General features: G+C 34.2%; 2 protein-coding genes across 4 annotated transcripts; both read left to right on the top strand.

Annotated features, from left to right (window-relative positions):
- The first annotated feature begins 695 nt into the window (after positions 1 to 695).
- On the top strand, positions 696 to 4,333 carry LOC112025047 (probable eukaryotic translation initiation factor 5-2). 2 transcript variants are annotated; one of them, XM_024057700.2, is made up of 2 exons: positions 696 to 824; positions 2,356 to 4,333. In XM_024057700.2, exon 2 carries the CDS (start codon positions 2,673 to 2,675, stop codon positions 4,014 to 4,016), a length of 1,344 nt encoding a protein of 447 aa, XP_023913468.1. In that variant the 5' UTR covers positions 696 to 824; positions 2,356 to 2,672; the 3' UTR covers positions 4,017 to 4,333. The 2 variants fall into 2 exon arrangements, with proteins under 2 accessions (XP_023913468.1, XP_023913467.1); XM_024057699.2 differs by having other exon boundaries at positions 2,324 to 4,333.
- A 6,705-nt stretch (positions 4,334 to 11,038) lies between these two features.
- On the top strand, positions 11,039 to 14,676 carry LOC136066898 (probable eukaryotic translation initiation factor 5-2). Of its 2 annotated transcripts, none has more exons than XM_065771935.1 (2): positions 11,039 to 11,167; positions 12,699 to 14,676. In XM_065771935.1, the coding sequence occupies exon 2, from the start codon at positions 13,016 to 13,018 to the stop codon at positions 14,357 to 14,359; it is 1,344 nt and encodes a 447-aa protein (XP_065628007.1). In that variant the 5' UTR covers positions 11,039 to 11,167; positions 12,699 to 13,015; the 3' UTR covers positions 14,360 to 14,676. The 2 variants fall into 2 exon arrangements, with proteins under 2 accessions (XP_065628007.1, XP_065628006.1); XM_065771934.1 differs by having other exon boundaries at positions 12,667 to 14,676.
- Positions 14,677 to 15,304: the final 628 nt, after the last annotated feature.

The raw sequence follows: 15,304 nt of genomic DNA, 5'->3' as shown, positions 1-15,304 counted from the left end.
TCTAAAATATAGTATAGTGAATTATTATAATAGTACTTGCATGTTGCTAACTTGCTATTGGTGTTAAAAAAAATTATAAATTTGCTGGCTATTAAGGACCGCACAAACTTTTTATTTGTTGTCGGACGAAAAAAAAAAATTGATACAATTTTTTATTTGTGCCATAAATCCAATTTATTGTATTTAGGAAAATTGAAAAAAACGACGTGTAATGATTTATTTAGTTATTTATTTGTTGATAGAAGTCGTGTAATGATTGTGACAATGGAATACTTTTCCATTTCCAGGACCTTCCTATCATTTTCTTGGTCAAGAAATAAAATAATTAAATCTTTGAAGCCATTTAAAAATATATATATATATATATATATATATCATAAATGTGGATAAAACCGTAAAATCATGTCCTCATAAAAGTTTTTATTTTTATTTTTAATTATCCGATTAAGACACTAATTGAGAGTGAACTCAGATCTCGACTCTACTCTCAAAAGACTTTATCAATGGGAGAAACTCGTTGCCTTTTAGAAGTCGAGTACGTAGGGCGGTAGAGGAAATTAATTAATTAATTTTAAAAAAAAAAAAAAAAAAAAGGCAGAGAGATAGGCTAAGGTGTGACGTGTAGGATATTACTTTATTTGAATTGAGAAAAAAGCATGGTAGAAACGTGTAGGGTTTGCTAGTTTTTAGTCCTATATATATAAACCAACGCTCCTCTCAGTTCTCATATAACACCATACCCAACCCAACAACAAACCAATACTAAAACCAAGAACCTCCATTACCCTCTCTCTCTTTTTCTTCTTTCTTCTTCAAAATTTAAGGTATCAATTTTCTTCTTCTTCATCTTCTTTTTTATATATATATATTTTTTTAGTTTGAATTTAATTTTCCATTTATATTGTTCTCTGCGCCTTCTGTGGTTTTTCTAAGCTTTGATTTTCTTTTGCATCGTCTTTGATTGCTATTGCTAGTAGCTTTTATTATTTGGATCGTATACTAGTTTGATGCAACGATGTTACTTTGTTCAATCGGAACATAACTGTTACGTTTTTCTTAATTAATCTTCTTCGTTTTTTTTTTTTGTTTTTTTAATTATTATTGGAGTTGTCGTAGATCTTTGTGCAAATTTAATTATTTTTTGAATTTAGGGTTTTGATCTGAATCTGGATCGTTGATTATTGTTTTCTGCTTGACTTGGATCTAAAAATTTGGATTTGGAGTACTAAACAGTGTTGTTTTATTGTTGAGCTTGGTATTACCTATAGTTTTTCCTCTGATGTATTAAATAATATTGCATCAAATTTATTGAATAATTTGAATTTAAACATTACTTAAAGTCTTAATCCCCTGTTTTTTTATCCATGGTTGTATCATCTTTAACAAAAAATTATTGATAATATTTGGGCTGGGTTGAGTGAATTAATGCTAAAATACTTTTTATTTAAATAAATTTAGTGCCCATAAAGATTTTCACAGCTTTGTTTTGGCAATTACTGATGTGAATTGGTGCCTTGTAGCTCAATCGGCACCTTCTAGTGATTCCAATGCAGACCCACCTCCCCATATACGGAATTAAGAAGAAAAAAAAAGCACTTAGTTTGTGTCTCTAACATTTCCCCTTATCACTTCTATGTTGTAAACTTGTCTTTTTAAAATAATAATAATAATAATTAAAAAGTAATGGGTTCTGAATTCACATTGCTTGCCACATGATATTTTCAAATAACCTGTTTTGATTCTATGATTATTGTTTCTATTATGTTTCTTGCCACATGATATTTTCGAACAACCTGTTTTGATTCTTTGATTGTTGTTTCTATTCTGTATGATTAGGTTTTGACATGAAGTAGTTGGAAATATATTGGTTGGTTTTGATGCTTAGTTCATTGGAAGGTTTTTTGCCTGCATTGACGTTTTATTGTTCGATTGGTCTAAACAGTGTCGTTGGTTATGTGCGTGTTATGTTTATAAATCTGTTTTGGGCCTTGAACCTGTATGCCTGCTGGTATGCATGGAAGCTTTACTATTTTCAGATATGAGTTTGTATTGCTATTTTCTTTGAACTGATGCTCCATTGAATTTATGAGAAACTGAATTAATAAAATGGTGCATGAATGAGAGATATAGACTTAATTGTATTATACATTTGGACTTTTTAGTTCACAGTGACAAATAAATTGCAAGTTGATACTTGTGATTAATTCAAATTGTGTTTTGGGCTGGATGAAATATCTTTTAGGCTTGCTATGAGTTTTGTTTATGTTTGTAATCGTACTCTGTATCAGTTCAAGAATCCTATATAACTTTGTTATTTTCTCAGGAAGTTGGCAATTTTGTCTGCTATTTCTGCAGCTCACCAAAGTGGAGAGTTTAAAGTTTGAAGCTTCTTTTATGTCTGAACGGGCTACTCTCTTTTTGTCATCAATTGGCTTGCTTGGGGAGTACTGTCCAAAATCAAGAAAAAAGAACAGACATACAGCTGATAAAGTTGGCTGCATGCATCTTGGCTTATCAGAGGGCTATAACACACACTGTTTGGGTAGCCAGTTTTTCCGTCCTTTTCCAATTGCGAATTTTACTGGTAAAGGAGAATCAAGAAATACTGCTGCTGCTGACTTGTGCATCTTCTGATAAACTTAATCCTGCAGTTTGACACTGTTAGTAACAAGATGGCATTGCAAAACATTGGTGCTGCAAACCGTGATGATGCCTTCTACAGGTATAAAATGCCAAAAATGATAACTAAGATTGAAGGTCGTGGAAATGGCATCAAGACTAATGTGGTTAATATGGTTGAGATTGCAAAGGCCCTGGCTAGACCTGCTTCTTACACGACAAAGTACTTTGGGTGTGAGCTTGGAGCCCAATCCAAATTCGATGAGAAGACTGGAACTTCCCTTGTTAATGGTTCCCACGAGACTGCAAAGCTTGCTGCACTTCTTGAGAACTTCATTAAGAAATATGTTCAGTGCTACTACTGTAAGAACCCTGAAACTGAGATATTGATCACTAAAACGCAGATGATAACCCTGAAATGTGCTGCATGTGGAGCTATTTCAGATGTTGATATGAGGGACAAACTGACTTCTTTTATTCTCAAGAACCCGCCTGAGCAGAAGAAGGGATCAAAAGACAAGAAGGCAATGAGGAGGGCTGAAAAGGAGCGGCTTAAGGAAGGGGAGGCTGCTGATGAGGAGCAGAAGAAGCTTAAAAAGGAGGCAGTGAAGAAGAAAGGTACCTCTGGTGGTTCAAAGGATGTTGCTTCCAAAGCATCAACAAAGAAGAAAAGCAATAGCTCTGATGAGGATCACTCCCCAGCCCACAGCCAGGCTGGTGAGAATGACCAAGCAGACGACGACGACGATGATGTCCAGTGGCAGACAGACACTTCATTAGAGGCAGCTCGGCAGCGCATTCAGGAGCAGTTAAGTGCTGCTACTGCTGAAATGGTCATGCTTTCTACCGATGAAGAGAAACAAAAGTCTGCAAAGAAGTCTCCAGCACATGAAGTGAAGACCGAGGTCAATGGACACAAGGACGGAAATGGTCTTGCCACTGCCCATGGAAGCCTTGTTGATGAGATTAGGGAATACATGAAGAAGGGTTCCTCTGCAGGTAAGCTGAAACCCTTTTTGGGTTCACTCTCTGGGACTCCCCAAGAAGTCATGGATGCCCTATTTGAAGCTCTCTTTGAGGGCCTTGGAAAGGGTTTTGCTAAAGAGGTGACCAAGAAGAAGAACTACCTTGCAGCAGCCACTCAAGAAGAGGGATCTCAGAGGTTTCTTTTGCATGCTATAGAATCTTTCTGTGCTAAGGCAAGTCCTGAGGCTGCTAAGGAGGTAGCACTTGTTCTTAAAGCGCTTTATGACCATGATGTGTTGGAGGAGTCGTCTATAATGGAATGGTACCAGCAGGGCTTGAGTGGTGGCAAAAAAGCCTCTCAAATTTGGAAGAATGTCAGACCCGTCATCGATTGGCTCCAGAGTGCTGAGTCTGAATCAGAAGAGGAGTGATTCTCAATGCCTTTACTTCACTTAGTTTGCTACTAGTCTATAAAAATAAAATGTTTCAAGTGGTTCGGTTTTGTGTTTGATGTTTAGTTGTCAATTTGGTTTGGTTTCAGTATTATGGTACACTTACTAGCATTGGGATGGCTTTTATGGGCCTTTAAGCTGCCCAATGTTACGCTCTTTTCGTCGTCTTTACTCTTTGGTGTTTTGTTTCTTGTGTGCAGGCACGTGTATTTTACTTAAAAAGAGTTAAGACAGTGAATGCTTGTATTGTATTGTGTTAAGTAGAGTGTTTGTTGTCTCGGCTAAATTTGCTTTTATATCTTTTTGTGTGAATTTTGCTTTGCGTCAAATGATGGTGATTTTAATTTTTATGTTCATTCTCTCGCGGCAATCGAGAAACTCTGAAAGTTATGATCTTTGACTTTAATCTTGGGTAAATGAAGGTGTCTATGCTCCTAACACACACTGACGCATTCGCCCTTAAAAATTGTGGACCAACAACACTAATTAAAGTTCGTATAAGCTAGTAGAATGTTGGGAAAGGATCACCTTCAGTTTTAATACCTCCAGTTTTCTTCCATTTTAATCCAACGGTTTGAAAAAGAAAAACTCAACAGTTTCTCATCTTTCTCTTACCTCTGCTTTCACCGTCTTTAGAGCCAAACTAATGTACCAAACATACCGCCGTTCAACTCAAGACTACCGCTACCTTCACCACCTCCACAAGGCCTCTTTGCCATTGCATCCATGCTATGAAAAGCCACAGCCGTCACACCATTAGTTCGAGCCTCCCTTGAGATCTGTTAGTTTTTCTCCATCCTTTCGCAAAATCGACGTTGCAAATCTCTTCTTTGGCCTTCGATTTGCAAAACCCAAGAGTTCGATCTCCATTTTTGGAGACACGCACTACCACACGCGGTGGCTGTCAACCCACGCGCTATCACAGATTTCTCGTTGATTGGTGTTTCATGAAACCAACACCACGAATCTCTTTTTTGGCCTCTGATGTGTAAAACCCAAGAAGTCAACGTCCATCTTCAACCTCACGCACCTCCACGCGTGGCCTGAAGTTTTGTGGTCGACCCAAACGTTGTTGAAGACCGTCGTTGACTGTGTTGCTTTGATTCCAAAGAACCCACTGTTGGTTAAATCTGGTTTTGTATCTCATACAAAACACATAGCGGAAGCAATAAACAAAGATCTATTTCATTCATGATTGATAACTTGCATTATGTAAATTTCAGAATTAGCGTACCTTGGTGCGGTGAAATTCAAAAACAAAAGATTATAAGTCCTTGGGAACACTTTCAATCTTCACTCCAATTCCACTTTACGCCCAAGAAGTGTGGTCTCTCAATCAATTTCCAAGGGAGAATAATTGAGTGGTTTCACTCGCACATACACACCACTTCACAATGGTGTCTCACTTTTTCTCTAATAAAAATTCTGTATGTCTTTCCCTTTATATATAACTGATTATCTAATTGGGCCGGCCTATTGGGCCTTTCCAATTGGGCTTTAATGTGTGGCTTGGAGTGGGACCAAAAGGACCAATAAGACACTAGCTCCAATGGGCCTTGGGCTTTTCTGTCAACTCTTGACAAGTCCAAAGTTACCATTAATTATATTTAATACCACNTAGTTAATTGGCACTGTAGCTACAGTCTCTAAATTTTTTTAAAAAAATATTTATGTAAACTGATATATATATTGTTATACTAACGCATAAAAAGCGGCTATGCCGCTACAGTGCTTCAGCATTGTGCACTCAGTGTATTTGCATTGTGCAAGCACTGTAGCAGCAACAGTGCTTGGTTTCGTGAGTCTTTTTTTTTTTTTTCCCTTCTCCGGTTTGTTTTGTGCTTTTTGTCTTTTCCTTCTTCTTTATATATAATGCTTTTGGTATAGTTAATTGGCACTGTAGCTACAGTCTCTAAATTTTTTTAAAAAAATATTTATGTAAACTGATATATATATTGTTATACTAACGCATAAAAAGCGGCTATGCCGCTACAGTGCTTCAGCATTGTGCACTCAGTGTATTTGCATTGTGCAAGCACTGTAGCAGCAACAGTGCTTGGTTTCGTGAGTCTTTTTTTTTTTTTTCCCTTCTCCGGTTTGTTTTGTGCTTTTTGTCTTTTCCTTCTTCTTTATATATAATGCTTTTGGTATAGTTAATTGGCACTGTAGCTACAGTCTCTAAATTTTTTTAAAAAAATATTTATGTAAACTGATATATATATTGTTATACTAACGCATAAAAAGCGGCTATGCCGCTACAGTGCTTCAGCATTGTGCACTCAGTGTATTTGCATTGTGCAAGCACTGTAGCAGCAACAGTGCTTGGTTTCGTGAGTCTTTTTTTTTTTTTTCCCTTCTCCGGTTTGTTTTGTGCTTTTTGTCTTTTCCTTCTTCTTTATATATAATGCTTTTGGTATAGTTAATTGGCACTGTAGCTACAGTCTCTAAATTTTTTTAAAAAAATATTTATGTAAACTGATATATATATTGTTATACTAACGCATAAAAAGCGGCTATGCCGCTACAGTGCTTCAGCATTGTGCACTCAGTGTATTTGCATTGTGCAAGCACTGTAGCAGCAACAGTGCTTGGTTTCGTGAGTCTTTTTTTTTTTTTTCCCTTCTCCGGTTTGTTTTGTGCTTTTTGTCTTTTCCTTCTTCTTTATATATAATGCTTGTGGTATAATTAATCGGCACTGTAGCTACAATCCCTAAATTTATTTATTTATTTTTTAGCTGGTATATATATTGTTATACTTCTTTAATAAAAAGCACTTATGCTGCAACAGTACTTCGGCACTATGCACTCAGTGTGTTTGCACTGTGCAAGCACTGTATCGGCAACATGCCATTTTTTTTTCCCTCAGTTTGTTTTGTGCTTTTTGCTTTTTTGTCTTTTCTTTCTTCTTTATATACAATGCTTTCGGTTTAGTTAATCGGCATTGTAGCTACAGTCCCTAATTTTTTTAAAAAAAATATTTATGTAAGCTGGTATATATATTGTTATACTGACGCATAAAAAGCGATTATGCCGCTACAGTGCTTCAGCATTGTGCACTCAGTGTGTTTGCACTATGCAAGCACTGTAGCGGCAATAGTGATTGGTTTCATGAGTCCCTTTTCTTTTCTTTTTTTTGCTTTTTTTTTTTTTTCTTTTCTTTCTTCTTTATATACAATGCTTTTGGTTTAGTTAACCGGCACTATAGCTATAGACCCTAATTTTTTTAAAAATATTTATGTAAGCTGGTATATATATTGTTATATTGATGCAACAAATTTCACAATATTTTCACAAGTATTGACCGAAATTATAGTTACAGTGCCTAAAGTTTTTTTTTTCCCAGTAATCGGTTTGTATTTTTTTTCTTTTAAATATTTATGTAAACTAGTATATATATATATATATATATTGTTATACCGATACAACAAAGCGCATGTACTGTAGCTACAACAGTGCTTTTGGTTTAGTTATCGACATTGTAGTTACAGTGCCTAAAGTTTTTTTTTTTCTTTTAAATATTTATGTAAGCTGGTATATATATTGTTATATTGACGCAAAAAATTTCACAATATTTTCACAATTGTTAACCGACATTAGCTACAGTGCCTAAAGTTTTTTTTTTTGGTTTGTGTTTTTTGTTCTTTTAAATATTTATGTAAGCTGGTATATATATTATTATACTGACACAACAAATTTCACAATATTTTCACAATTATTAACGTGTCAATTTCTTACAGACAAAGTTTAGCTACAAAATTGGTTGTAGTCTTAGGCTACAAACTCACTCAATAAAATAAATATTACTGCATATTTTGAAAATCTAACTGTTGAATTATATGTTCTTTACACTCTTAATACACATGACAATTTTTGTGTCAATCGGATATTATTTACTATATAATCTATAATCTTATATTTTATGCATAATTTTAAATTACAAAAACTTGCAATTTGAAAATTTATTGATGACATAGCTATTGATCTTTAATTTTCTTGAAATTTTGCAAACATGAAGGATATAAGAAGAAGATATAATCCAATGGTAGATTTGTCAAAATTCACCTCCAATAAAAAGATATTGAGTGAGTTTGTAGCCTAAAACTACAATCGATTTTGTGATTAAACTTTATCCATTTCTTACAAATTAAAATAAAATAATAAAATATGAGATTGTGACCAACCACAACTAAAATTAAATGTTTTGAGAAAATGTTACAACACTTATTATGTAGTGCTTTTGCTTTATCGCAAATGCGCTTATGCATGGTAGTTACAGTGCTTTTGTTTTAGTTAACTGGCACTGTAGCTACTATATATAAAAGCGCGAATGCGCTAAAGCATTGTAGCTACAGGGCTTTGGTTTCGTGAGCAACTTTTTTTTTTTTCTTTCTTTCCAAGTTTTGAACAATAACTATAGTGCCAAGTGGCATTATAGTTACAGTAGTTACAGTTTTTTTTTTCCTTTTAAATATTTATGTAAGTTGGTATATATATTGTTATGCTGACACAACAAATTTCATAATATTTTCACAATTATTGATGTGTCAATTTCTTACAAGTCGAAATAAAATAATAAAATATGAGACTTTCACCAATCACAACTAAAAATAAATATTTTGAGAAAATGTTACAACACTTATTGTGCAGTGCTTTTGGTTTATTCAACTGGCACGATAGCTATAGTGCCTAAAGAGTGTTTTTTTTTTTTTTTTTTTTTTTTTTAGTAATCGATTTGTGTTTTTTTCTTTTAAATATTTATGTAAGCTGGTATATATATTGTTATACTGACGCAAAAAATTTCACAATATTTTCACAATTATTAATTGGCATTATAACCACAGTGCCTAATTTTTTTTTTTTTTTGCTTTGTGTTTTTTTTTTTCTTTTAAATATTTATCTAAGCTGGTATATATATTGTTATACTAACATAAAAATTTCACAATATTTTCACAATTATTGTCGTGTCAATTTCTTACAAGTCGAAATAAAATAATAAAATATGAGACTGTGACCAATCATAACTAAAAATAAATGTTTTGAGAAAATGTTAGAACACTTATTGTGCAATGCTTTTGGTTTATTCAACTGGCATGGTAGCTGCAGTGCCTAAAGAGTGTTTTTTTTTTTTTTTTTAGTAATCGATTTGTGTTTTTTTTTTTTTTTAAATATTTATATAAGCTGGTATATATATTGTTATACTAATACAAAAAATTCACAATATTTTCACAATTATTAACCGGCATTATAGCTACAGTGCCTAAAGTTTTTTTTTTTTTTTTTGGTTTGTGTTTTTTTTTCTTTTAAATATTTATGTAAGCTGGAGTATATTGTTATATTGACACAACAAATTTCACAACATTTTTACAATTATTGACATGTCAATTTCTTATAAGTCGAAATAAAATAATAAAATATGAAATTGTGACCAATCACAATTAAAAATAAATATTTTGAGAAAATGTTACAACACTTATTATGTAGTGCTTTTACTTTATCGCAAATGTGCTTATGTACGGTAGTTACAGTGCTTTTGTTTTAGTTAACTGGCACTGTAGCTACTATACATAAAAGCGCGAATGCGCTAAATTACTGTAGCTGATTGTGCTAAAGCACTGTAGCTACAGGGCTTTGGTTTCGTGAGCAAATTTTTTTTTTTTTTTTTTTGGTTTCTTTCCAAGTTTTGAACAGTAACTACAGTGCCAAGTGGCATTGTAGCTACAGTAGTTACAGTTTTTTTTCCCCTTTTAAATATTTATGTAAGTTGGTATATATATTGTTATGCTGACACAACAAATTTCACAATATTTTCATAATTATTGACGTGTCAATTTCTTACAAGTCGAAATAAAATAATAAAATATGAAATTGTGACCAACTACAACTAAAAATAAATGTTTTAAGAAAATGTTACAACACTTATTGTGAAGTGCTTTTGGTTTATTCAACTGGCACGGTAGCTACAGTGCCTAAATTGTTTTTTTCCTTCAGTTCTCGGTTTGTGTTTTTTTTTTCTTTTAAATATTTATGTAAGCTAGTATATATATTATTATACTGACACAACAAATTTTACAATATTTCACAATTATTGACATTTCAATTTCTTATAAGCTGAAATAAAATAATAAAATATGAGATTATGACCAATCACAACTAAAAATAAATGTTTTAAGCAAATATTACAACACTTATTGTGTAATGTTTTTGGTTTATTCAACTAGCATGGTAGCTATAGTACCTACAGTTTTTTTTTTTTTTTTTTAAAATATGTATGTAAGCTGGTATATATATTGTTATACTGATACAACAAATTTCACAATATTTTCACAATTATTGACATGTCAATTTCTTACAAGTCGAAATAAAATAATAAAATATGAGACTGTGACCAACCACAACTAGAAATAAATGTTTTGAGAAAATATTACAACACTTATTGTTATCACAATATTTTCACGATTGTTGAGATCTCAGTTTCTTATAGATCAAATAAAAAAATGCTAAGTCCACAATATTTGAACATTAATTTCTACAGTGCCTAAAGTTTTTTTTTTTTTTTTTTTTTTTCCAGTTATCGGTTTGTGTTTTTTTTTTTCTTTTAAATATTTTTGGAAGTTGACATATCTATTAACTATATAAAAAGAGCCAAAGGCTTATGAATAGTGTTTTTTTTTGTTTATTCAATTAGCGAGATGCACTTTTTATTTTTCTTTTTTTCCCCCTTCAAGTATGCCAGTTGGTTTGAGCTTTGTTTTTGTTTTTATTTTTGTTTTTTTTTACGATTTTTATATGTTTACTTTGTACTTGCAATGCAAGTTTACATTGTAATACTTTTAGAAGTCGAGTACGTAGGGCGGTAGAGGAAATTAATTAATTAATTTTAAAAAAAAAAAAAAAAAAAAGGCAGAGAGATAGGCTAAGGTGTGACGTGTAGGATATTACTTTATTTGAATTGAGAAAAAAGCATGGTAGAAACGTGTAGGGTTTGCTAGTTTTTAGTCCTATATATATAAACCAACGCTCCTCTCAGTTCTCATATAACACCATACCCAACCCAACAACAAACCAATACTAAAACCAAGAACCTCCATTACCCTCTCTCTCTTTTTCTTCTTTCTTCTTCAAAATTTAAGGTATCAATTTTCTTCTTCTTCATCTTCTTTTTTATATATATATATTTTTTTAGTTTGAATTTAATTTTCCATTTATATTGTTCTCTGCGCCTTCTGTGGTTTTTCTAAGCTTTGATTTTCTTTTGCATCGTCTTTGATTGCTATTGCTAGTAGCTTTTATTATTTGGATCGTATACTAGTTTGATGCAACGATGTTACTTTGTTCAATCGGAACATAACTGTTACGTTTTTCTTAATTAATCTTCTTCGTTTTTTTTTTTTGTTTTTTTAATTATTATTGGAGTTGTCGTAGATCTTTGTGCAAATTTAATTATTTTTTGAATTTAGGGTTTTGATCTGAATCTGGATCGTTGATTATTGTTTTCTGCTTGACTTGGATCTAAAAATTTGGATTTGGAGTACTAAACAGTGTTGTTTTATTGTTGAGCTTGGTATTACCTATAGTTTTTCCTCTGATGTATTAAATAATATTGCATCAAATTTATTGAATAATTTGAATTTAAACATTACTTAAAGTCTTAATCCCCTGTTTTTTTATCCATGGTTGTATCATCTTTAACAAAAAATTATTGATAATATTTGGGCTGGGTTGAGTGAATTAATGCTAAAATACTTTTTATTTAAATAAATTTAGTGCCCATAAAGATTTTCACAGCTTTGTTTTGGCAATTACTGATGTGAATTGGTGCCTTGTAGCTCAATCGGCACCTTCTAGTGATTCCAATGCAGACCCACCTCCCCATATACGGAATTAAGAAGAAAAAAAAAGCACTTAGTTTGTGTCTCTAACATTTCCCCTTATCACTTCTATGTTGTAAACTTGTCTTTTTAAAATAATAATAATAATAATTAAAAAGTAATGGGTTCTGAATTCACATTGCTTGCCACATGATATTTTCAAATAACCTGTTTTGATTCTATGATTATTGTTTCTATTATGTTTCTTGCCACATGATATTTTCGAACAACCTGTTTTGATTCTTTGATTGTTGTTTCTATTCTGTATGATTAGGTTTTGACATGAAGTAGTTGGAAATATATTGGTTGGTTTTGATGCTTAGTTCATTGGAAGGTTTTTTGCCTGCATTGACGTTTTATTGTTCGATTGGTCTAAACAGTGTCGTTGGTTATGTGCGTGTTATGTTTATAAATCTGTTTTGGGCCTTGAACCTGTATGCCTGCTGGTATGCATGGAAGCTTTACTATTTTCAGATATGAGTTTGTATTGCTATTTTCTTTGAACTGATGCTCCATTGAATTTATGAGAAACTGAATTAATAAAATGGTGCATGAATGAGAGATATAGACTTAATTGTATTATACATTTGGACTTTTTAGTTCACAGTGACAAATAAATTGCAAGTTGATACTTGTGATTAATTCAAATTGTGTTTTGGGCTGGATGAAATATCTTTTAGGCTTGCTATGAGTTTTGTTTATGTTTGTAATCGTACTCTGTATCAGTTCAAGAATCCTATATAACTTTGTTATTTTCTCAGGAAGTTGGCAATTTTGTCTGCTATTTCTGCAGCTCACCAAAGTGGAGAGTTTAAAGTTTGAAGCTTCTTTTATGTCTGAACGGGCTACTCTCTTTTTGTCATCAATTGGCTTGCTTGGGGAGTACTGTCCAAAATCAAGAAAAAAGAACAGACATACAGCTGATAAAGTTGGCTGCATGCATCTTGGCTTATCAGAGGGCTATAACACACACTGTTTGGGTAGCCAGTTTTTCCGTCCTTTTCCAATTGCGAATTTTACTGGTAAAGGAGAATCAAGAAATACTGCTGCTGCTGACTTGTGCATCTTCTGATAAACTTAATCCTGCAGTTTGACACTGTTAGTAACAAGATGGCATTGCAAAACATTGGTGCTGCAAACCGTGATGATGCCTTCTACAGGTATAAAATGCCAAAAATGATAACTAAGATTGAAGGTCGTGGAAATGGCATCAAGACTAATGTGGTTAATATGGTTGAGATTGCAAAGGCCCTGGCTAGACCTGCTTCTTACACGACAAAGTACTTTGGGTGTGAGCTTGGAGCCCAATCCAAATTCGATGAGAAGACTGGAACTTCCCTTGTTAATGGTTCCCACGAGACTGCAAAGCTTGCTGCACTTCTTGAGAACTTCATTAAGAAATATGTTCAGTGCTACTACTGTAAGAACCCTGAAACTGAGATATTGATCACTAAAACGCAGATGATAACCCTGAAATGTGCTGCATGTGGAGCTATTTCAGATGTTGATATGAGGGACAAACTGACTTCTTTTATTCTCAAGAACCCGCCTGAGCAGAAGAAGGGATCAAAAGACAAGAAGGCAATGAGGAGGGCTGAAAAGGAGCGGCTTAAGGAAGGGGAGGCTGCTGATGAGGAGCAGAAGAAGCTTAAAAAGGAGGCAGTGAAGAAGAAAGGTACCTCTGGTGGTTCAAAGGATGTTGCTTCCAAAGCATCAACAAAGAAGAAAAGCAATAGCTCTGATGAGGATCACTCCCCAGCCCACAGCCAGGCTGGTGAGAATGACCAAGCAGACGACGACGACGATGATGTCCAGTGGCAGACAGACACTTCATTAGAGGCAGCTCGGCAGCGCATTCAGGAGCAGTTAAGTGCTGCTACTGCTGAAATGGTCATGCTTTCTACCGATGAAGAGAAACAAAAGTCTGCAAAGAAGTCTCCAGCACATGAAGTGAAGACCGAGGTCAATGGACACAAGGACGGAAATGGTCTTGCCACTGCCCATGGAAGCCTTGTTGATGAGATTAGGGAATACATGAAGAAGGGTTCCTCTGCAGGTAAGCTGAAACCCTTTTTGGGTTCACTCTCTGGGACTCCCCAAGAAGTCATGGATGCCCTATTTGAAGCTCTCTTTGAGGGCCTTGGAAAGGGTTTTGCTAAAGAGGTGACCAAGAAGAAGAACTACCTTGCAGCAGCCACTCAAGAAGAGGGATCTCAGAGGTTTCTTTTGCATGCTATAGAATCTTTCTGTGCTAAGGCAAGTCCTGAGGCTGCTAAGGAGGTAGCACTTGTTCTTAAAGCGCTTTATGACCATGATGTGTTGGAGGAGTCGTCTATAATGGAATGGTACCAGCAGGGCTTGAGTGGTGGCAAAAAAGCCTCTCAAATTTGGAAGAATGTCAGACCCGTCATCGATTGGCTCCAGAGTGCTGAGTCTGAATCAGAAGAGGAGTGATTCTCAATGCCTTTACTTCACTTAGTTTGCTACTAGTCTATAAAAATAAAATGTTTCAAGTGGTTCGGTTTTGTGTTTGATGTTTAGTTGTCAATTTGGTTTGGTTTCAGTATTATGGTACACTTACTAGCATTGGGATGGCTTTTATGGGCCTTTAAGCTGCCCAATGTTACGCTCTTTTCGTCGTCTTTACTCTTTGGTGTTTTGTTTCTTGTGTGCAGGCACGTGTATTTTACTTAAAAAGAGTTAAGACAGTGAATGCTTGTATTGTATTGTGTTAAGTAGAGTGTTTGTTGTCTCGGCTAAATTTGCTTTTATATCTTTTTGTGTGAATTTTGCTTTGCGTCAAATGATGGTGATTTTAATTTTTATGTTCATTCTCTCGCGGCAATCGAGAAACTCTGAAAGTTATGATCTTTGACTTTAATCTTGGGTAAATGAAGGTGTCTATGCTCCTAACACACACTGACGCATTCGCCCTTAAAAATTGTGGACCAACAACACTAATTAAAGTTCGTATAAGCTAGTAGAATGTTGGGAAAGGATCACCTTCAGTTTTAATACCTCCAGTTTTCTTCCATTTTAATCCAACGGTTTGAAAAAGAAAAACTCAACAGTTTCTCATCTTTCTCTTACCTCTGCTTTCACCGTCTTTAGAGCCAAACTAATGTACCAAACATACCGCCGTTCAACTCAAGACTACCGCTACCTTCACCACCTCCACAAGGCCTCTTTGCCATTGCATCCATGCTATGAAAAGCCACAGCCGTCACACCATTAGTTCGAGCCTCCCTTGAGATCTGTTAGTTTTTCTCCATCCTTTCGCAAAATCGACGTTGCAAATCTCTTCTTTGGCCTTCGATTTGCAAAACCCAAGAGTTCGATCTCCATTTTTGGAGACACGCACTACCACACGCGGTGGCTGTCAACCCACGCGCTATCACA

The sequence above is a fragment of the Quercus suber genome, unplaced genomic scaffold, assembly GCF_002906115.3.
Source record: "Quercus suber isolate HL8 unplaced genomic scaffold, Cork oak 2.0 scaffold_51, whole genome shotgun sequence".
Classification (NCBI taxonomy): domain Eukaryota; kingdom Viridiplantae; phylum Streptophyta; class Magnoliopsida; order Fagales; family Fagaceae; genus Quercus; species Quercus suber.
The sequence above is the reverse complement of the archived record's forward strand: the minus strand, read 5'-3'. Positions and strand labels throughout refer to the sequence as shown.

What these genes read in the sequence shown, in the direction of transcription:
- LOC112025047 (XM_024057700.2), top strand. Translation starts at nt 2,673, where the DNA reads ATGGCATTGCAAAACATTGGTGCTGCAAACCGTGATGATGCCTTCTAC.
- LOC136066898 (XM_065771935.1), top strand. Translation starts at nt 13,016, where the DNA reads ATGGCATTGCAAAACATTGGTGCTGCAAACCGTGATGATGCCTTCTAC.